The 22,646-nt window shown below is 40.6% G+C and overlaps 1 protein-coding gene across 1 annotated transcript; it reads left to right on the top strand.

The window, feature by feature from the left end:
* The first annotated feature begins 6,858 nt into the window (after positions 1-6,858).
* On the top strand, positions 6,859-18,205 carry LOC144256577 (serpin B9-like). Its single transcript, XM_077801831.1, has 7 exons — positions 6,859-7,003; positions 8,499-8,676; positions 12,206-12,343; positions 13,186-13,303; positions 14,612-14,754; positions 15,604-15,759; positions 16,877-18,205. The coding sequence occupies exons 2-7, from the start codon at positions 8,509-8,511 to the stop codon at positions 17,279-17,281; spliced, it is 1,128 nt and encodes a 375-aa protein (XP_077657957.1). The 5' UTR covers positions 6,859-7,003; positions 8,499-8,508; the 3' UTR covers positions 17,282-18,205.
* The last annotated feature ends 4,441 nt before the right edge of the window (positions 18,206-22,646 follow it).

Genomic DNA, 22,646 nt, shown 5'->3' with positions numbered 1-22,646 from the left:
AAAGTGGATTTGGCAAAAAATAAATCTACAGAACTTCGCAGCTTGTACCTGCAAGATTTTTTTAAATTTCATTTACACCTCTAATTTTAAAAATATATAGTTTCATTTTTATTGAGGTATAATTGATGTGATAAACTTCATATATTTAATATATACTGTCCCAAGCTGTCATGGGCTGTGTGTGGACTGTTGCACACACCAACCTCCTGAGGGGATAGGTCTGGCATTGCAAACTTCCTGTAGCACCCCCTCAGGGACTGATCACCTGAGGCAGGTGAACCTCCCCCTCCAGCTCTGCCTAAGATCTCACGAAGCCAAGATGTCCACAAGACATCACGAAGCAAGACTCTGCCCTTGAAACCTTACCCCTACGTTTAATATACCCCCTTAAAGAAAATGCCGGAGCCATTTGGTCTTTGTCTAGTTTAAGAAACTCATGTAGACTAGATCTATCAGAGGCTTTGCTTTTGTAAATCTATTTCTGAGTGTTTGTGTTTTCTTATTTGTTAATTATTGGACATATTAATATTTAGGGTGGCTTAATTATTTAAGATATTAAGATTTGGAGTGGCTATTTAGGGTGGCTTGGATTCCTCTGGGCAGAAGAATCCTCCAATGAGACACTGGCTATTTTCCCCTTTAACATATACAACTTAATGAATTGTGAACGTTGTATGCTCCAGTAAAACCATCACCACCATCAAGAAAATGAGCACAATCATTATACTCAAAACAGTCCTATTTTGCAATTCCTTTTTCCATTTCTCCTTATCTCACTCCACTGCAGACATGTTTTTTCATTTTTTAGAATGTTTTTACTTTATCAGAGTGTCATTTTGTAGTTTTTAATGTATATATATATATATATATATATATATATATATGTGTGTGTGTGTGTGTGTGTGTGTGTGTGTGTGTGTGTGTGTTGTACATTGTTAGTCAGGTTTATTCCTAAGGATATCCTGCTTTTTGATGCTGTTATGAATGGTGTTATTTTTTATTTCAATTTCTGAGTATTTGTTGCTAGCATATAGAAATATGGTGTTTTTTGTATTTCAACCTTGTAAACTTGTTGAAGTCACTTAGTAATAGCTTTTCAAAAGAGATTACATTGGATTTCCTATATAATTTTATCTCCAGCTAATAAAGACATATTTTCATCTTTATTTCCAATTTAAAAGTCTCCCCCTATACCCCATCACCTTTTCTCTTTCTTTCTTTTTTTTTTTTTTTTTGCTTGATTGCACTGGGTAGAGCCTATAGCACAGCACTCAGTCTTATAAATTATTTATGATGTTAGCTATTGTTTTTTAGTAGATGCTCTTTATCAGGTTTATGAAATTTCCTTCTATTTCTAGTTTGATGAGGGTTTTAAAATAAGAATGAATGTACAATTTTGTCAAATGCTATTTCTGTATCTTCAAGATGATCATATTTTCTTCCAGATTGGTAATTCGATGAATTACATTGCTTAACCTTCTAACATTAAACCAGTCATGCATTATTAGGTCACTTTTTAATTTTGGTTTTGAGCAATTGTATTATGACATGCCTTGGAATATATTTCATCCTGTTTTCTGTGCTTGGGGATTGTTGAGTTTTGTGGATCAATAGGATTATAGTTTTATCAATTTTGGACATTGATCATTTTTCAAAATATTTCTTCTGTCTCCCTTCTCCCTAGGGGATACCTATTACATACATATCAAGCTGCTTAAAATAGTCCCATACTCCTTTCCCCTCTGGATAGTGGTACATTGTCAACAATTTAAGATTTAATTTGCTAATATACTGTCTTAAGAGGGCATAAGTAGTAAAAATTCCATGAATAAATGGGGGAAATCATTGCTCAGTCCCAAGGGAAACACTACCTATGTTAACAGAAATACAAATATTCCTAATAGTTCTCTAGGGTTTGAGTAGGGCTTATCCGTGCCCTCTGAGATTCATGTTGAAATGTAATTCTCAGTGTACAATATTAAGCAGTGGGACATTTAATAGGTGATTAGGCTCCAACCTAATAAACAAAGTTATTAATCCATAAAACCAAGTTAACTAAGGGTTAATGGATTGAGAGTGGGTCCGATATAAAAGCTGGTTTGGCCATGTGTCTAGTGTGCTCCGCGATTCTTGCCGTGGATACTTTGCATTGCACTGGGACTTTGCCCTTAAGTCGGCCATTGCCCGGTAAAGACCCTTGACCCTCGACCAGAACTGTGAGCCAAAATGAACCTCTTTCCTTTATCATAAAAACCGTCTGTGGTATTGAAGATGCACTAAGTCATGGTACTCAGTTTCAATGGTGCTGAGGCACCTAAACAGTTCAACCATCAGGCCATCGTAGATCTTGGGGGCCAATGTTAGGACATGTCACTCTGTAAAAAGAAACAAATGAAGTACAAACACAAATGGAAGGTGTCTTCAATCTGTGGAACTGATCAGCCCTGAGAAAGGGTCTTTAGTTAATCAATCAATGCTGGATTTATCAATTCTGAATAAAGGACCTTGAATAAGACACATGAAAGAAGCAGTCATCTTAACAGGTAAAGGTGATAGGAAAAAAGACTCAGACTCTAGGAAGAGGCTTCCCAAGTGCATGAGTTGGGGGAGATGGGTCCATCAGTCTCTGTCTCACAGAGGTGGTACAGTCAGTCACCTGACACGTTAGAGAATGGATAAGTATTTTAACTCTGGGAAAATTTAGAATTCACCACAGAGATGAGGAAATAAGCAGAACTCGTGTAGTTAAAACCTGATGTTAAAAAACTCAAAAGTAAAATAAGTCCTAAACCATTTTAAAACTAGGCAAAAGCATTTGAATGGGCATTTCTTAGAGAAAGATAGATAATAAGCTAAAAAGCACATGAGAAGTTTGACATCATGACTCATCAGGAAAGACAACTCAAAGCTGTGGTAAAATACCACATCATGACTCCTTACATGACATGTTCTCAGTAGGCAAATGCACTGAGAAAAAAAAAATGGAGTAGTGGTTCTAGGGCTCTGAGGAGACGGAGGGAGGGAAATGAGTAGCCTATTTGTTTTTGAAGTAATGAAAATATTCTGGAGTTAGACAGTGGTGACAGTTGTACAGCTTTATGAATATACTGAATTATATGCTTTAAAGGAACAAATATTATTAAAGCAAAATTTTGAGATGGAGACATCTCTGAAATAAATGGTGTTATACAGCTGTGCAGGTTGTTAGCCTGGTCCTAGGGCAAATTCCCTAAGTCACCAGCAGCATTGCTAAGTAGCATCTGGAAAAATGGCCACTGGATCTAAGGATATTGTATAATAAAAATCCAGAGAGCAGGCACAGACTAGTGAAGGCGTTCTTGCACCCGTTGTCTGACAGGGTCACAGCGTGGGGGATGCTGAGGCAAGGCCGTGCCATTTGGAAACCAGAACCATTAGGAATATTAAGTGTCTTGTTTATGATACTCATGATATGGATAACAGGGCATATGTTAATCAATAATAAAAGGACGTATTGCCTGAGATTGCAGGAAAATTCCCAGAATGAGACTAAGGATACAATTGAGACATGCCATGAGGTGCATTTCAATGTCTCTCAGGATATAAACAATGGTGTTATTCCTCAAGCCTAAGCAACAAGAAATATTTATCTCATGGTTAACAATTTACACTAGCCCCACCCCCAACCCCATCCTAAAGCCACAACCTGTAAAACAGCCCAGGTACAGAAAAACAATTGCTGTGCCAACAGTACAAGGACACTGTATGTAGCTTATGGTACCTCCTCGAGGACAAGAGGCTAATAAAAATACATTCCCCAACCAATAGACCCTCCTTTGCTTTACGCAGAAACTTATGATGAAACTGAAAAACACACAGTTAATATAAATGACAAATGGGTTGAGGTGTGAAGCCTGCCCTTTAGTTAAAGATTACAAAGACATAAGAATTGGTGTGCTTTGACCAAGGATCAAGGAAGTTCTTTAAGAAAGCAGTTGAACAGGTCATATGAAAAAAGAAAATTATCTTGGAAATTAAAATAGAATAATGTAAAATTAACATAGATATATTTTAGAGGCACTTCAGAGTAGTAGGCTTTTAAATAATAGGCTTTCACTATGTTAAGTGTGTTTTACTGAGATTTTAGTTTAGAAGTAAGAAAGTTTACCAATAATCATAAGTATGCTTTAAAGTTAAAGGTTAATGAAATAATTATAGGTATGCTTTAAAGTTAGAAGTGAATAATAGGTCAGGAGTCATGTAGTCTAGTTGCATCCCCTAGCACCTAGTGGTGGAGGTGAAAACCTAAAAGCTTAATCATAATTGACTAAGGTTAAAGAAAAATATTTTGAACAAGGCACTCAATATCTTAGGTAATCAATGTATGTCAGAAAAGATTGTAATTCTTTAAAATCATGTAAATCAAGAGAGTTTCAGGCTTTGAAGCTATCCATTATCTACCTGAAAAAACACCTGCAAAAAAGGTATAAAAATAAAGGTCCCTCCAGAGGCAGCATGAGATGTCTTCTGGAGGTTGCTCCTAACTTGCAACCTGTCATCCAGACTCTTCTTCTTTCCCCTATGCCACTCCTCCTTCAGGACCATCCTGGACCCTCACTACCCGCTCCGGGGCTGGACCTCAGCAACAGATTACTTTCATGAACCCTACATTGGCTAGAGAGGAGAGGGACAGGACAACATGAAGTACACAGAGACCTGGGAGCGGAAGAGAATAAGTACGGACAAGATTCTGTAGTTTCTTGGTTGGTTGAGTCTATAAGCAGGATGGAATTTAGTCATGATGGCTAATCTTGAAAATATGGGAAAGGAATGTGAGGCAGTTTTACTTTTCTTTCTTGGTTAAGCTTGAAACTATCAGTTAAACTCTTACTTTTTCTTTCCTCCATCCTGCTGGTAACTTAATTCAGGATGTCTCAGAATACTTCTTTTCAATTTTATGATGTGCATGTTATATATTTAAAAGGTGTTATTTGATATTTATTTATTTATTTATTTGGGGGTACTGGGGATTTTAGTCAAGGGTGCTTAACCACTGAGCCACATCCCTAGCCCTTTTTATTTTTTGAGACAGGGGATCACTACATTGCTGAGGCTGGCTTTGAACTCTAGATCCTCCCACCTCTACATCCCTAGCTGCTGGGATTACAGGCATGGGCCAGAGAATAAAGATGTTATTAGAAAAGAAAAATTAAGGAGGACCTAGAGTTGGGGCCTCCTTAAAATTTTAAGAAAGTGTGCCTCCTAAATGTTTGGTGGTAAACATCTGTCTTGCCTCATCTTAATTCTGGCCCTCAGGAGAGAACACTAATTTTCATTAATTTGAAACAGGTGGGGTGATCTGCTCATGGACCAGCTTCTGGGAAAGGTTCCCTGCTTCAGAGGAAAAGTCATTTGGTCTGTTCTCCTCCTGGGGACAACAACATGTCAACATGAAATATTTCCAATTGCTTCCAGCCTGAAGATGAAGCTGATACAAAGAGGGACAGGGAAGAGTGTGGCTCTTGGATGACATGAACTACTAAATCAACTTGCTTAAAGTGGTCGCTGCTCTGCACCTCCTGATGAACACAAGTTATGTCCTGAGCCATTGGACTCAGTCTCTGTTTCTCTCACATTGCCAGAGAAGGGTAGAGCTGATTATATACCAGCACCACAGCCTGAGCACCAGAAGTTGGAAAAGAGCTCAGTTGCTAAGAGTTAGGACACTTGTGTTCCCTATGAGGGTCCAGGACTAGTACTAATTAGTGGGGGAGGAGCGAGAACCAACAGTTTTTAAAAACATTTTTAAAACAATTATGAGTGGATAGAAAGCATACCAAAAATATTACGAGTGAATAGAAATCATACCAAAAAAAATGGGTTTCTCTGTTGCAGTTTCATACAAGCATATTCATATTTTCACTAGATCCACCCTACTTCTTAAATTCTCTTGTCACCCCATGCCATACCTCTGGTCCTATTCCCCTTCTCTATTAGTTCCTAGTTTCATGTCTTTTTTTATTGCCCCCTACATTCCACATACGAGAGAAAAAAGTGAGATATTGCTTTCCTGAGATTAACTTATTTTGCTTAAAATGATGATAGCCAGTTTCATCCATTTTCCTGCAAATTAACTTATTTTGTTCTTTATGATTGAATAAATTCAGCCATATATATGCACATATATGAATATATATATATATATGTGTGTGTGTGTGTGTATGTATATATATATATATATATATATATATATATATAATATTTTCTTTATCCATTCAACTGCTAACAGGCACCTAGGCTCATTCCATAACTTGGCTTTTGTGAACAGTGCTGGGATAAACGTGGGGATGCAGCTGTCTCTGTACTATGCTGACTTTGATTCCTTCACACGGAGAAGAGCAGTATAACTGAATCATAACGGTAGTCCTATTTTAGTTTCTGAGGAACCTCCCTACCATTCCCATACTGATGGAGCTAATTTACATTCCCACCAACAGCCTGTAAGAGAAACAGACACATCCATCCAGCTGAATCCCTCCTTCCTGTCAGGCAGGAGCTCACACTTACAGGACTTTCCTCCCCTAAAATCCCAGCCTCTCATTCTGCCTTTCTTTCTGGAAGCAGGAAAGCCCAGACTTCAAGGTTTTGTGTCCTTCCCCAGCTCCAGCCTCTTCCTGTTGATTTATTAGTTTTTTCTTTCGGTTTCCCTGACAATGCAGTGCACAACAGCTCCAGCTTGCGGCGAGGTGCAGAAGCGCAAAGGGGTGGGTCACCAAGGCGAGGCCAGTGGTAGGAGGAGGGGATAGTGACTCATTCCTGCCTATCCTGGCAGAGTCGCAGGTCACCCAGGACACCTCCCCAGAAATTTCCTGCGGCCAAACAGGGCTGATTAAAGATCTCTGCTAGTGCTGAGTGTCCAGGCTGAACCCGCCTGGCTGCAGCATCAGGGTCCTGGTCCTGCCATTCAGAGGTCCTTATCCCCAGGCACTGCAAGTAGAAGAGGCCTTGGTACAGAAGGTGGCAGGTGAGAGTTTCTCTGCGCGGGGCGGGGTTTACCAGGGGAACCTGATGCTACCAAGTTTTGGAAACTTGAGGCCCCAGATGGGAGGTGGGATCCTGGAACACGGAACTTGAGCAAAACAAGACAATCTCAGAAGGCAGGAGCTGGTCCCAGAGCAGTGCAGTGCAATTCCAAGAAGACAAAGATGCTGCTCAGCCTCCTGCTTCTCTGCTTGCCTCTTACCTGCCCCTGGCTGGCCCTGGCCCTCATCCTGGTGGGGGTTCAAGCTCCAACACAGCTCCCTCCTAATGGCCCTATTTTGTCCCCTCTCCTCTCTCCACAGGGAGTCACAGCATGACTTCTGCCTTACCTTTCACTGTGCTTTTAAAATCTCCAGTCTCCAATTCAAAATCCCAGCACCCTTTATTCATCTGAGATTCCCCCCTAATTGATGGAGTTCTTGCTGTTTCCTGAGCATACTTCCAGGTGCTTAGACTCAGGATACCAGGCACCTTTCCTGCAGGAGCAGCCAGTCTTGTGGGTCCAACAATAGAAGAGACAAAGTATTACAATAAGGAGTGAAGAGTCAGGGTGGGGAAGTGGGGAGCTCTGGAGGAGGACATCAGAGGTCTCCTGGTGCTGAGCCTAGGAGGGAGGAGGGAGTGATTTGATCCTGGTGACAGGAATGGTGTAGGGAGTCTTTTAAGTTATATATCACTGTTTTTCAAGGCTCAGAGGTGATGGGGGGATCAGGGAGGGTAGAGGTGGAGGCTGTGAGAGGTGGGAGGCTGGAGCAGGGGATGGGGCCAGGCAGATGGGAAGCCATTTAGAAAAGGCATTTTTGAGCTTATTTCCAGGTCCACTGGAGATTTAAGGGAAGGTCATAGGATCAAGATAATACTTCCTTCTCAGGATGCTATGTGTCTGTCCATCTGGGGTCCTGATGGGGGAGCCCAAGTTCTGAGGCTCCCCAGGCCACTTGAATTGCATTTTAGTGAGCAAGGGCTGATCGAAATGGAGAGCTCAGGGGCAGGGGGTCAGAGGCTCTGGAGAGGAGGCAGGTGGTCTGGACTAGGCACAGGGTCACAAGGGCTGGAGAAGTGGAGTGGGGTAGAAAGATTTGGGAGGGGTCTGAAGGCAGGCCTGGACAATAGGTTTGGGGGGACCTTGGAGAAATGGGAAGGAGTCAGGGAGGTTTCCCAAGGTTTAAGGCCAGCCCCTGGTGAGGGAGGGCCTTACTGCATAGAGCTGCCCACTGGTGTTTTCACTCCACCTCCTCTGGCTTCACACCTACCACCTCCCTGCTCTTGCTTTGACTTGTCACCTGCTGACAGGTCATGCATGCTTTTCTGCTCTTCCATGCCTTGCCAGTGTGTTGCTCTACAGAGACCAGCCCCTTCCTCACATGAATAATCTACTTCCATAGCTGTGTTCACTAGAAAAGTGAAAGCCTGACAGAGACCACACACAGTGTTCTGAGCCCCATTTCACTGTGTTTCTCTGTCTTCTTTGCCCCCAGACCCTGCATCATGGATTCTGTTTCTGAAGCAAATGGCACCTTTGCCTGCCAGGTTTTGAAGATGCTGTGTCAAGACAGACCTTCACAAAATGTGTTTTTTTCTCCCCTGAGCATCTCCTCTGCCCTGGCCATGGTCCTCCTGGGGGCAAAGGGCAACACCAAGGTCCAGATGGCTCAGGTAAGCTTTCCTGTCACTCTGGAAGAGGTACTGGTCTGCAAGGCTTGTCTCTGATCTCTCCATGAGCTTTTCCAGAACTGGTGAGGAAGGAGGGGTGAGCCTGGACCATTTCAGGGAGAGGGGTGCAGGAAGAGAGAAAGGCGAGGAGTCTCCTCCAGTGAAATTTTTTGAGGGATGGCAGGGTTAGTTTCCCCAATTAATAAACTGGAGGAGACTCTCAAAAGTTTGCCTTGCAATTTGTTTAGAAAATGACAATGAGAAGTTGGGCTATAGCTCACAGGTAAAGCATGTGCCTAGCATGCCTGAGGTCCTGGGTTGCTAATATCTATTTTTTATTGGAGTAAACGTTTGCAACTGTAATTATTCATTGATGAGCAAGGTTAATAAGTTTTGCTTTGTTTATCTACCAACCTGCCTTGGTGAGTGGGGAGATAAACAAAATAATCAAAGGAAGATTAACAGGTGTGTTCTTATTCACTTCTATAGACCATGGAGACCTGAGTAGCTATAATGAAAAAGCATTCAGTGAACATCTAGAAATGATTACAAATCAGTCACTGTCTCTTAAGGTTGTTTTTTTTGTTGTTGTTTTTTGGTGGGGTTTTTTGTTTGTTTTGGGGGGTTTTTTTGTGGGGGAGACAGGTGCCTGAGGAAAAGCCTAAATACTTGTGTCATTGTTGAGCTCTACCCCTGCTCACACCTTTATGATGGGAGTTTTAGGCACTGATGATGCAGGGTGACTTTCTGTTTCCTGGAGGACCCTTTTCAGTGATGTCTGCTTGTTTTAATAATTTCGCTGCTCTGATAAAGGAGTGAAGGTTTATGCATAGAGGAAGTTCTCTCTGCCTAAGTCTTGGGATTTTTTTTCTAGGTTTTATGCCCACTGAGAGCCCCTTTCCAACAAAGTGTGAATTATGAATTTCCAAATGAAAGTGAAGAAACAAGAAGGGAGGGAAAGGTTGGTCAATGGGCATTAAGTTACAGGACGTTCTGGTAACTACAGAAAAGGATGATCTAGTACATATATTTCAAAAAGAGAACTATTGCCTGTGACTTTATCAGATGTGACTTGGGAGATCTGCATACCTCCAGGGTTCAACTGGATGATAAGCACATGCTTATGACACTTTACTGCTGATAGACGGAAGGGAAACTGTAAGGCTGCAGAAATCTCCTTAAAGGTTATTTGTTTTCCTTCATGTTGTAAGTGGTAAGACACCATTATTACAAAAAAAAAAAAAAAAAAAAAAAAAAAAAAAGCTTTTAAAAGGAAAGTAGAAAAACAATTAAAAGTCCCTAAGGACTCACTCTGCAGAGGCAGCTCTCTGAGAATGAGAGACACTTTCTTCCAGTCTCATGTCCACATTTTGTATTTAATTTTTATACTTTGATGACCCACTGTATTTTTCTTTGCAAAATGTTCTTTCAATTAATGGGAGGATTCAGTGAGATAATTCATCTAAAGCAAATGTTCAACATGAGTTAGCTATTATTATCATAATGATATCACAGTCTCAGGTGAAATTGCTTTTAGTTTCCAATTGTGGTAAAATACACATATAAAATTTGCCATCTTAACACATTTACAACCTATAATTCAGTGGCTTTTTGTTCTTTTATGACAGATTTTCTTCTTAATAATCTATAAACTTGATGAAATGAATTTAGTTGCTTTTTATCTTTTTCCATGTTATAGGACACTGTGTATGGCATGAGAAATATAGCTGTTGAATATTTTTAGAAAAAAAAATTCCCTCCAAAGATCATCTACAGCTTTCAAGAATCTTTTCTTTTATTGTTTCTTCTTTGTATATCTGTATATTTAGATTCCTTGGGGGACACTTTTTAAAATTGAAATAACTATTTAATTGATACCCAGAAACATAAAAATTATACATATTTACAGGGTTAGTATTATGTGATGTTTTAATTCATATGTACATTGTGTAATGTTCAAATCAGGTAAACATATCTATCACTTCAATCATTTATCATTTCTTTGTGGTGAAAGCATACAATATTTTTTTCTTGCAATTTTTTGAAATGTACCCTATATTTTCATTCTCTGAGTCAAACCTACTGTGCAGCAGCCACCAAAATCTCTTGCTCCTATCTGTAACTCAGTGCCCATTGAGCAACTTTTACCCATGTCCACATCTCTGTATATTCACTTGGCAATTCATAATTTACACTTTGATGAAAATAATTTAGCTTTCATTTATTAACAATTCATCTGTACGCATTTCTGGATAATCTCTTTTTCACTTATAACTTGTATTCTGAGTACTTTTAATTTTTTTTTCTTGCTGATGTCTGTCTATTTTGCGTGGACATGTGTACTTTCTTTCATAGAACCAGATCTTAGGCTTATTGACTATTTTAAGTTTTTCCCTAAATTCCTTAGTAATTTTTCTGTACCTTTTCTAACATCAGGAGTTGGAAATTTTGCTATTTCATTATTTCCTTGGCAATATGACAACAATTAATGCTGTTTTTACTTACATTTTGTGGAATGTTATATTACCTTCTGGTAATATAACTTTTATTAATTTTTTAAGAGAAAGAGAGAGAGAGAGAGGAAGAGAGAATTTTTTAATATTTATTTTATAGTTTTTGATGGACACAACATTTTTATTTTATTTTTATGTGGTGCTGAGGATCAAACCCAGCACCCCACGCATGCCAGGCAAGCAAGTTACCATTTGAGCCACATCCCCAGTTCCAATATAACTTTTGTTTTGATCATTTGCTAAATCATCTGTTACATGTTTAGAATAGTATTTCAAGTAATTCTTGACAATCATTTATTTAGAAACTGTTTGAAATAGTTACTTCATAGTTTAATTTCCATGGTGTTGGTATTTTATTTGTAGTGTTATTTACATTTAGTTCCCTACGCTGAGGTCATTGAATATAAACTGTGTATTTTCTGTCTTTCAGAGTCAATTAAAACTATTTTATGAATTAGTATGTGACACATTTTATGAAATATGAAGTATCATAAAATATATGTGTGCGTGTATATATATATATAATCTCTATAGCATACTATTTTAAGTATTCTGTTTTGTTCATATGTATCACACTGCTCATTTTTTACTTTCATTTCCTTTTGAAGATTATCATTATGATTGCATTCCTGTCCAATTTTTTCATGGATTTTTAGTTTTACATGTTTTTTTGGGGGGGGGGGGGAATTATAGAGGAAAGTTTTCCTCTATTTATCCTGTCCCTGTGATGCAAGACTTAAGAATAGTCCCTTATCTGAACCTCTCTTGCCCTTTCATTTTTCTTCCATTGCTCATCTATAAACTATGCAGAGAGCTCTGTGCAAGCGGAAGAGCCATATCTTTTACTTACCAGTTTCCTGGTCCCTCTATCCACCTATCCCACTAGTGTCACATCTCAATTAGAAACTACTTCCTCACAAAGGATAATTTCATACAGTATTTGAGACAAAAAAATTACATGCAAATTCTATTTAAGACTGAGATCAAAATTGATAGTTTTCTCTTGCTTTCCTTCACAGGCACTGTCTTTAAACACAGAAGAAGACATCCATAAGGGCTTCCAGATGCTTCTCACCCAAGTGAACAAGCCTGGCTCAAAGTACTTGCTTACAACAGCCAACAGACTCTTTGGAGAGAAGACCTGTGATTTCCTCTCAGTAAGTTGAGTCAGTAGAACAATAAAAAGTCGTATTTAAAATACCTGGTGATTTACATTGCCCAAGACAGACCATGCAGACCAGACAGGATGGCACACTGAGAAAGTGTAGCAGCTCTTTTAGTACATTGAGGCAAAAGGATGGAGAGTAAGAGACCAGCTAGGGCAACCTAGTGATACCCTTATCTCAAAAACAAAACGACTGGTGCAGTGGCACATGTGCAAGAAGCTCAAGAGGCTGAGACAGGAGGATCATGAGTTCAAAGCCAGCCTCAGCAACTCAAGGAGCTAAGCAACTCAATAAGACCCTGTCTCTAAATAAAATACAAAATTTGGCTGGCGAGGTGGCTCAGCAGTCCAGTGCACATGAGTTCAATCCAGGTACCAAAAAAGAATTGGAAAAAAGAAAAACAAAACAATGCCTTGGGACATAGCTGCTTGATTGAACATTTGCCTAGCATGCTTAAGGCCCTGGGCTCAATCCCCAGTGCTTCAAAAACAAGCAAACAATGACACAAAATCTAGAGAAGTTGAGAAACTTATGGTAATTTTTTTTTAAGACCCCTGATTCTATAATCATACCTGCATTGTTTCAAATTATACCATATCTAAATTTTATTTTATTTCATGTATATATCTCAGGTTATTCAGGGCTCAGGACATACTTCCTTACAAACTTAGTTATTTCAACATCTAGTAGCTTAAGATGTGATCATATTTAAAAGATCTGTCTGCTCTTTTTAATTTTAAAAAAGCATATAGCTGGCATTGAGAATGTTTTGAAGCTCACTGACATTTTTTTATTTAGCAACATGGCCTCACTGAACACTTTTCTCTCCAAAGACATTTAAGGAGTCCTGTCTTCAGTTCTACCATGCGGAGCTGGAGCTGCTGTCCTTTGCTGAAGCTACAGAGGAGTCCAGGGAGCATATAAACACCTGGGTCTCAAAAGAGACAAAAGGTCAGAATTATGAGTCATTCCCCTCTCCTTCCACCCCAGCTCTGTCCTGTCCTCCCCTAGTTTCCCCCATCTCCTGACTGCTAATGTCACTGGTGTTGCAGGAGGTCAGAGCAAGGTTGCCTGGCTGAGCCTCATGGTGTGTGTGAACCTTAGTGGCTCACGGAAAATCTGATCAATGCTCAGGTTTTCAAAACCAGAGGATTAATGCTATCAGTTCTCCTGGAACCAGAGTGACTGATAAAAGTGTTAAAAAAAAACCTCATAGGCCAGATTTCCCATGTAATACTTTACATTACAACATACTGTCACTGTCCTGTAATGTTCCCATGGCAGCTGACTGTCCTCTCTGGGGGAAGATGAGTGGCCAGCTCTTCTCCAAGTCATGCCCTTGGCCCTCCTCTTCCTGGGGTCATTTTGGACTGCATTCCTCCCACTTTTACATGTGAACCTGATTTCTACTGCTTCTTTCCTATCTCTCACTTAAGTGCCCTTCATGAGACTTGAGAAGCCTATACTACATTAGTCAACCACAGAGCCTGATGTTGAGCCACATGGCTGATTCATTGCACAGACTAAGAACACCCCCAAGATCAATGAAGGTTTGATGTTTGAACCATTCAGACACTTGTACCACTAACAACATCAGTATTTCTGCTAACAAATGAAATGGTAAAAAATAGAGGTATTTCTTTCCTCAGTTTCTTCTTAGAATCTTTATTTTTGTGCCCTCTTGAGGCAGCAAATTAGCAAGTAATATTCTTAGTTCCTTGGAAACATACCCTTTGATATCCAGGGTAAGAAGGAAATACCTTCACCTACCCAAATCATTATCTGTTCCAGGGATACCAGGAGGATGCAATCATAATATCTTTTCCAATAGTTTCCAGAAACTCCTCCTGTGCCCCTTGTGTGGAGCCATCCATTCTGGCTGCCCCAGGAATGTTGCCAGGTAGCTGTACAATGTTAGAACTGGGCCTGACCACAGGGCCTTAGACCTGACACTGCTCTTACCCGTAGCAGGTAATGTCAGCTCCTACCCAGCCCCTCTCTCCTTTGTTGCTTGTCAAGTTTCTGCTTTGTCCCAACCTGCTTTCCTCCAGTGACTTGGAAGTCTTTCGCCATCTTCAACTTGGTGGCTCTTCCCAGTGTCTGTTGTCATCAATACCACTCATAGCCAGAATTTTTAACTTTGTACATAACCATCAGAACACCATATTTGAAACCCAATTGGACTCCAAGACATCGTGTCATGCTTACTCACCACGGGTTCATAAAAAGCAACTGATAGTCTCTGCTTTAACCTAAAAGGAAAAATTCAAGAGGTGCTGCCACCTAACTTGATTGATGAGCAGGCCAGGCTGGTTCTTGTCAATGCCATCTACTTCAAAGGAACATGGGACGAGCCATTTGACAAAACATGCACCTGTGAAATGCCCTTTAAAATAAACCAGGTAGGGAGAATCTTTATAATATCATGCTAGTCTGGTGAAGAAATTGAATAGAAAATTTTAACTTTGTAAGATATAAATGGTTAAAAATAATTTCAAATTTATCATCTCTCTTAATGAATTTTAAATTCACTAAATATTATATGAAAAAACAATACTTGTTGTGTGTGATTGTTTGTAACCTTTACAGGCCTTACTACTTCTGATAACTCTTATGCATGTATTGCTACTATTAATTCTGGAAACTATAGGTTTCTGTAAACCCAGGTGCTTAGATAATAAACAAAAAATAGGTCACACACACACACACACACACACACATACACACACATGTGTCAAATATGGGACAGGCTGGAACAAGGGAATGTGATTATACATATTTTTTATTTAAGATTTTTTGATGTGTTTTGTTTTATGCTTTTTCATTGCTGGGAATCAACCCCAGGGCCTTGTGCTTCTCCTCTACCACTGAGCTACAACCCAGCCTTTTAATCAATTTTTTAAAACTAAAATAAGCTTTCCTTTGAGTTCTTGTTAATAATAACCTATCATCATTAATTCAACATTTCTTTCTTTCTATTATTAAAAATGAGTTGTAAAAGACTTAGTCTCATAATAGGTATGACTTCAATTAAAGCAGAAATAAAAGTAGTTTACCTAACTCCCTAATCCCTTAAAATATAAATTTAATGCAATAGGAAGCTTGAATGCATTAACTCCTCCCCCTCTTGGAAAGGCATATTTTAGATAACTATTAATTTTTAGCAGTGCTGGATCACCATTCATTTAATAGTTTTCTTGCCCCTTTTTGTACTGTTTTAAATTCTGTGCTCATCTATTCATCCCTTCCAGAAGGAGGAAAGACCAGTGCAGATGATGTGTCAGGAAGCCTATTTTAACATCGGCTATGTGAATGAGGTGCAAACACAGGTGTTGGAGCTGCCCTACGCCAGCAAGGAGCTGAGCATGATCATTCTGCTCCCAGACGATGGTGTGGATCTCAGCTCGGTGAGTCAGGAGGGGCTGCAGTCCTTTGCACTCAGAATTTCTGAGGCAAGAATGTGGTTATGCTGTTGGCTCTTTTTCATGAAAGCTGCACCACCATTTCCGACTTTTGTGTTAGCCCTTCAAGTGAGTGATGCCTACAAACTCAGCCTGCAGAGCACAGTTTTGTTCAAGACTGGCTTCCACTTTACTCTATGTGAGGCCCTTCCAATGACATAATCCAACTCAGCCTCAGCTTTTTCATTGCTAGAATTGGAAAATGGTGATGTGAGCCTGATAGTGGTGTTGGGAGGAAACAGTGGGGGCAGCTTCTGTAACAACTTAGCATGTTGCCTGACAAACAGTAAACTCTCTCCAGATGGGTTTCATGGGCATCACCATTGTCAGCATCATATTTAAATTCTAAGAACCTATGCTAGAGATTGAGACAACCCTACACTTTGACCTAACAAAGCAGGAAGGGGAGAATGGTGGCACTTAGGGAGGTATGAGATCCAATGCTCAGATGGCGGAACCAGAGACAGCCCCAGATGGCCCATCCCTGTCCTCCTTGCTTCCTTGTGGTATGATCCCTATAGAGAGAGAGTCAACCATCCTCTCAATGGTGGCAGTGGAAAGGGATGACCTAAGGAGTCTGTAAGCAGAGCCACCCTATGGGCTCTTCCTTTGTCCAGCTCCCAACTGGGACAATGAACTTCCACAAACAGTGTCACATCCCACATTAGGCAGATATCCTCTCCTGGAGGGGCTCACACTGAGAGCCCTTCCTTTTCCAGTCTTTTTTTCTTACCAGCAATGGTTCATTGTCTTCAAAACTAAGCCTCGTTCAAACCAACAAATACCACTAGATGAGCACCATCCACTGGGCGTGGACACCTGTCAGAATGACACATCCACAGTGGATGGATAAGGAGGGGCAGCCACAGTCTTCCTGCAGGGAAGTCACATATGGGATAGCACGTGGGGGGTGGACAGGTCAGAGCCCTCACAAGCTTTCAGGCAGCTGAAGAAGCCGCCCATCCTGTGTGGACAGTCAACATGGAATGTTCATGCAAATGTCTGTGTGGTCTGTAGATACGCACTGAAGTCTGAATGTGGACCTGTGATTCTGGTCTTTCAGGTGGAAAATAACCTGACTTTTGACAAATTCATAGCCTGGACCAAGGCAGCCTCTATGAAGAATATTGAAGTGGAAGTTTTCCTTCCTAGATTTAAACTGCAGGAGGATTATGACATGGAGTCTGTGCTTCAGCGTCTGGGAATGGTCGATGCCTTCCAACAGGGCCAGGCTGACTTGTCTGCCATGTCAACTGAGACAGACCTGTGTCTGTCCAATGTTGTGCACAAGAGTGTCGTGGAGGTGAATGAAGAAGGCACTGAGGCTGCAGCAGCCACAGGCATAGCAATTATGGGATGTTGTGCAGCCTGTTTACCGAGGTTCTGTGCTGATCACCCCTTCCTCTTCTTCATTAAGCATAACAAAACTAACACCCTTCTGTTCTGTGGCAGGCTCTCATCTCCCTAAGGGTTGTACTTCCTCTGTATGGAGAGTTCCCCTCTTTCACTGTCCTCAAATTCCCCCTATAGTTCCATAAGGAAGGGCCTATACATGAATCAGTTACAAAATTGAGGACAGGGTCCTAAACCTTCTGAACCACTTGCAGGCATGACCTCATAATGCACCACACTCAGCTGTCCCCGTACTGCCCACTCATTTGTACCACGGAACCAGGATCCTAGCAAATAATAGGCTGTCTTGATTTCCTGTTGTATTTAGGATGAAGGCAGTACAGATGCCATAGGATAGTTTGCAAAGATTTCCTAGCTGTCCCCAAATGTATTTCCTACTCATTTCACACGCGGTGCATACTTGTTATGCTGTGCTTTCCTGGCACCTCACATCTTGCCACACACTTGAGTTAACCTGACTACCTCAATAATTGTGGGAAGCCATTCTCGCACGTGATTGGGCACCTCCCTGACTTGGTGTGAGGCATTCTGGCCAAGCTACGTCAGAACTAATGCCCACCCTTTTTAGGTGCGAGAGCCCGTCCATGTGGGGGTGTGACTGACCATTGACCCAGACACCAATCACTGACCCTGACCTTAGAATGCTGTCCCCCTCGACCTTCATTGGATGGAATTTGCCCCTGAAATTCTTGTTCCCCAATAAAAATCCACTCCCTGGCGTGCTGTCTCTCTCTCCTGCTAGTCTCCTGTGTAAACCTCGCTACCCCACCGGGTGGCTCCAGGCAGGAGCCAGAGGGGGCCGTCTCTGACCTGGTCAAGAAAAAGGTAAATTGAGTTTATGTGTGTTTATTTTGATCCCACTAGTTAACTTCTATGCTTTGAACCTCTAGTATGAAGCTAGCGTGCTGGTCGCTCACCAGACATTGAGATTCACATTTTTGCATATTCATGTCCAGTTGTCTGATGGTTATTTGTTGAAGAGAATAAATTGCTCCATAGAATGGTCTTAGCATATTTGTTTTAAAGTAATGCATTGTACATGTGTGGGTCTATATCTGGATTCTCTATTCTCTTCCACATGTCTATATGACATAGACACATTTGTAAATATCTATATATCTCCTTAATTTTACTACAACATGATCTTGATTACTGGAGCTTAAAAATGTCTTAATGTAGTTTAAAGCTTTCAACTTTTTCCTTATTTTCTAATTTGCTTAAATAGATTTATACTAGGTCCTTTACATTTCCATGTAAATTTTAGAATGAGCTTCTAGATTTCTATGAAAAGGCTGCCAAGATTTTGATTGGAATTGCATTCATCAATAGATTAATTCAGGGGGAATTGACATGTTAACAATATGCAACTTTCCAATCCATGAGTACATTCTCATCTTTTCTTTTTTTTATGTCCTTTCTCTGAGCTATGATTGTAGTTTTCAGTGTACAGGTCTTATATATATTTCAAGAAATTTATTTCTAAGTATTTCACACTAATTCTAGTGAAAGTGATTTTTTAAAAATATTTTCAGTTTCTGATTATTCATTGTGCATACATGGATATATATAGTTGATGTTTTTGCATACTGTAGACTTTACTGAAATTTTGTTAAATATTAGTTTCAGTAGCGTCTTACATATTTCTTAGAATTTTCTACATAGATGGTCATGTTGTCCATGAAAAAAGACAATTTTCGTTTTTGTTGCACAATTGGATGTCTTTAATTTCTTTTTTCTTGCTTCATTGCATTGGTTGAAAGTTCCAGTACAATACTGAATAGAAGTTATGAGAACAGAAATCCCTGCTTTGGTCTTATTTATAGATTTGAAACTATTCAGCCTTTCACCATTAAGTATGTTAGCTGTAGGGTTTTTGTTGTCTTTTGCTTTGCTTTTTGTAGATGTCCTTTATTAGGTTGAAGAAGTCCTCTTCTTTTTCTAGTTTTCTAAGGGTTGTGCATTATTACAAATCAATGTTCAATTTTTTAATGTTTTTCTGTGTCTATTGAGATCATCATATTGAGATGACCATAAACATGGTATTTTCATGTTAGAATTAAATTGATTATTTTTTAAATTGGGCTCAGCATGATGGCACATGCCTATGAGCCCAGCTCCTCAGGAGACTGAGGCAGGAGGATCACAAGTTGGAGGCCAGCTTGAGCAGCTTAGCAAGAACGTATCTGAATATAAAATAAAAACTCCTCAGAAAATACTTATCTAACATTCATGAGGCCCTAGGTTTAATTTTTAATATCACAGCTTATAAGGAGAAAAAACACATTCCAACTCACTGAATCCCTCCTTTGTGTAAAGCAGGGACTCAGAATACAGACTTATAGGATTTTCCTCCCCTAAAATCCCAGCCTGTCATTCTGCCTTTACTTTCTGAAAGTAGGAAAGCCCAGAGTTCTAACTTCTGTGCTCTGCCCCAGCCCCCATGGTGTTTTACCAGCCAATGCCCCGTGGGACCTTGCCATCTGCCTTTGGTTGTCAGTTTCAGAGCACTTTTCAGTTTCCAAATCTTTGTACACAGTATGTGGTGCCCAACAAGAGTGGCCTCCCAATGAGCAGAATGCATGGTGTTCCAGTGTATTCTGCTCATTGGAAAAGGCAAAAAAGTGGAGTGAGCAGGTCATAGTGATCCATCCCTGGGCAGAGAGGAGACCCTTTCCCTGCCTTGACCCAGGTCACACTGAATGTCCTCCCTGGGGCTGTGCCTGCAGACTGGAAATCCCACAGCCAAATAGGGCTCATAAAAGGTCTCTGGGAGTGCAGTGACCCCAGAGTGTACCTAGAGAGGCACAGCTGCAGGCTCCTGTTCCTGTGATTCAGGGGGCAGCCCCAGGCTAACAGCATTGAGACCTGAGGTAGGGGCTGTATGGAAGGTCCAGGTAAGGGCTTCTTTGCACAGGGTCAGGATGGCAGGGCACCAAGAGAGGCAAGCACTCCACAACTGAGCTATATCCCTAGTGTCCTGCATATACACAATTTAACTGATATAACAAATGTTTCATCATATGGAACAGTGAAACCAACAAATATTAAGTTTTTCCAATGGGCAGAATGTTTTTTCTTGTAGCAACAGAAAAAGTAGAAATAATCCTCTTATTTATCACTTATGAAGATGAAATTGTCTTGATTCTCAAAAAGATTCAATAACATATGCAATGTTGGGCAGGGGATGTGGCTCAAGCGGTAGCACGCTCACCTGGCATGCGTGCGGCCCGGGTTCGAGCCTCAGCACCACATACAAACAAAGATGTTGTGTCCGCCGATAACTAAAAAATAAATATTAAAAAATTCTGTGTCTCTCTCTCTCTGTCTCTCTCACTCTCTCTTTAAAAAAAAAAAATATGCAATGTTGAGGGCCACAGCCGAATCAGGTGACACATGACATTTTTGCCAGAACGGAGTGGTTGAGAGGTGATGCCAGCAAATTCTTGCAGAGTTCCCGTTCAGTTCCAGTTGAGCTCTCATGGGGATTCCCGGAGAGCTCCCATTGGTTGGGGCAGTGAAGGAGGAAGGATATTTCCGGCTGCGGGTTCCTGGATGAGCCGCGTGGCATTCGAGAGAATTCCCGGGGAGCATGTGTGGAGTGTGCTGGTGGAGTTCAGAAATAAAGTTTGTTCCTGCTTCAGTGGCTCATGATTTGTGCCCAGCAAGACTGCAGCATTTGGCGGCCCGTGGGGGGAACGCCTGAAGCTCGGGGGTAAGTGAAATTGCTCGCCCCTAAGAGAAGGCGAGAGAATGGGTGACCATTTCAAAAAACAATGTGTTCTTGTTTTGATTTGTTTTGTTTTTGTTTCAAGCTGCCGATCCCTAGAATTTTCTCAGGCAGACTGGGAAAAATGGTTGGCTCAAGGTTTGAAGTTGTTCACCCCTGAGAAAGAGATAGAAATAGACCACAAATGCACATGTCAAGAAAATAGGAAAAATGATACAAGGATTTTTTGATCTGTTTTGTTTCATTCTGTTTCAGTTTTGTTTTGTGTTATCTTATTGGGTTGCGTTATCTTTATAGTAGATTAGAAATTAGTAAAAAACAAACTGAAAGAGTGTTAAGTAAATTGTTAGAGGTTCAGACCATGGAGAAAGACATTTTAGATCAAGCAATAGAGAAGATCTCTCGAACTAGTCAGACAGAGGAAGAAAATTTAAAGGAAAAGGGGCTATTAGAGAAAAAGCTACAACATGAGGCTGCTACTAACACTGTTCTATCACCAGAAGGCATAATTCAATCAACAGCTCCACCTATAGAGACAGCTGAGTGGCCCTCAACCCCTGTAGTTGATAGATGGGATCCTGAGACAGGACCTCAAAGATTAGCATGCCCTGTACTTGAGCAGGCAGGAGGGCAGCGAATTCACCATGCTTTAGATTTCAAAACAGTGAAGCAGTTAAAGGAGGCTGTAACAACCTATGGTCCTCAAGCACCCTTCACTGTAAGCATGGTCGAATCCATTACCAACTTGGACATGAAGCCAGCAGATTGGGTTAGCATGTGTAAAGCTGTGCTAAATGGAGGACAGTATTTGTTATAGAAGGTTACCAATGAGGAATTTTGCATGGAGACGGCTAAGCGAAATGCAGCAGCCGGTTACCCTCAAAGAAATATAGATATGTTGTTAGGAAAAGGACCTTATGAGGGTCAACAGCAACAAAATGAATATGATCCTGCTATATTTGCACAAATTGTTGCAGATGCAGTTAGGGCATGGAAGACTTTACAGGGACATGGAGATTTACAAGGTCAATTATCTAAGGTAATACAGGGAGCTAATGAATCTTACGCTGAATTTGTAGGTAGGCTTGTTCAAACAGCTACCAGAGTTTTGGGGGATACAGAACAAGCAATGCCATTAATTAAAAAACTGGCTTATGACCAAGCAAATCGTTGGTGCAGAGAGGTCATTAGACCATGGAAACATGGATATTTAAACACATATATTAAATTATGTAGAGACATTAATGAACAAGGGCAAGTCTTGGCAGCTACAGTACAACAGGCCTATAGATGCCAGGCCAAAAACATGCTACAATTGTGAACAAACAGGACATTTTAAAAGGAATTGCCCCATAGGAGGAGGGTTTAACAAAGCTAGGTATCAAAAAAGTAGAATACCGGGTATTTGCCCACGATGCCGTAGAGGGAGACAATGGGCTAATGAATGCCATTCTCAAACCACCATAGAGGGTACTCCATTATCAAAAAAACGGACAAGGATCAGGTGTTTACCCATGATATCATAAAGGAAAGGCATCGGGCTCCATTGCCAAAAAACGGATGATGCTCTAGGGCCCACGACCACAAATATATGGGGCACTGGAGGAACCCAGAAACACCATGGAGGAACCCAGCAACACCATCAGGGTAGTGCCCAGGACACATTATCCATCAGATCTCTCATCAGACGAAC

This window comes from Urocitellus parryii, chromosome 8 (genome assembly GCF_045843805.1).
Source record: "Urocitellus parryii isolate mUroPar1 chromosome 8, mUroPar1.hap1, whole genome shotgun sequence".
Classification (NCBI taxonomy): Eukaryota; Metazoa; Chordata; class Mammalia; order Rodentia; family Sciuridae; genus Urocitellus; species Urocitellus parryii.
This window is presented reverse-complemented; position numbering and strand designations above follow the sequence as displayed.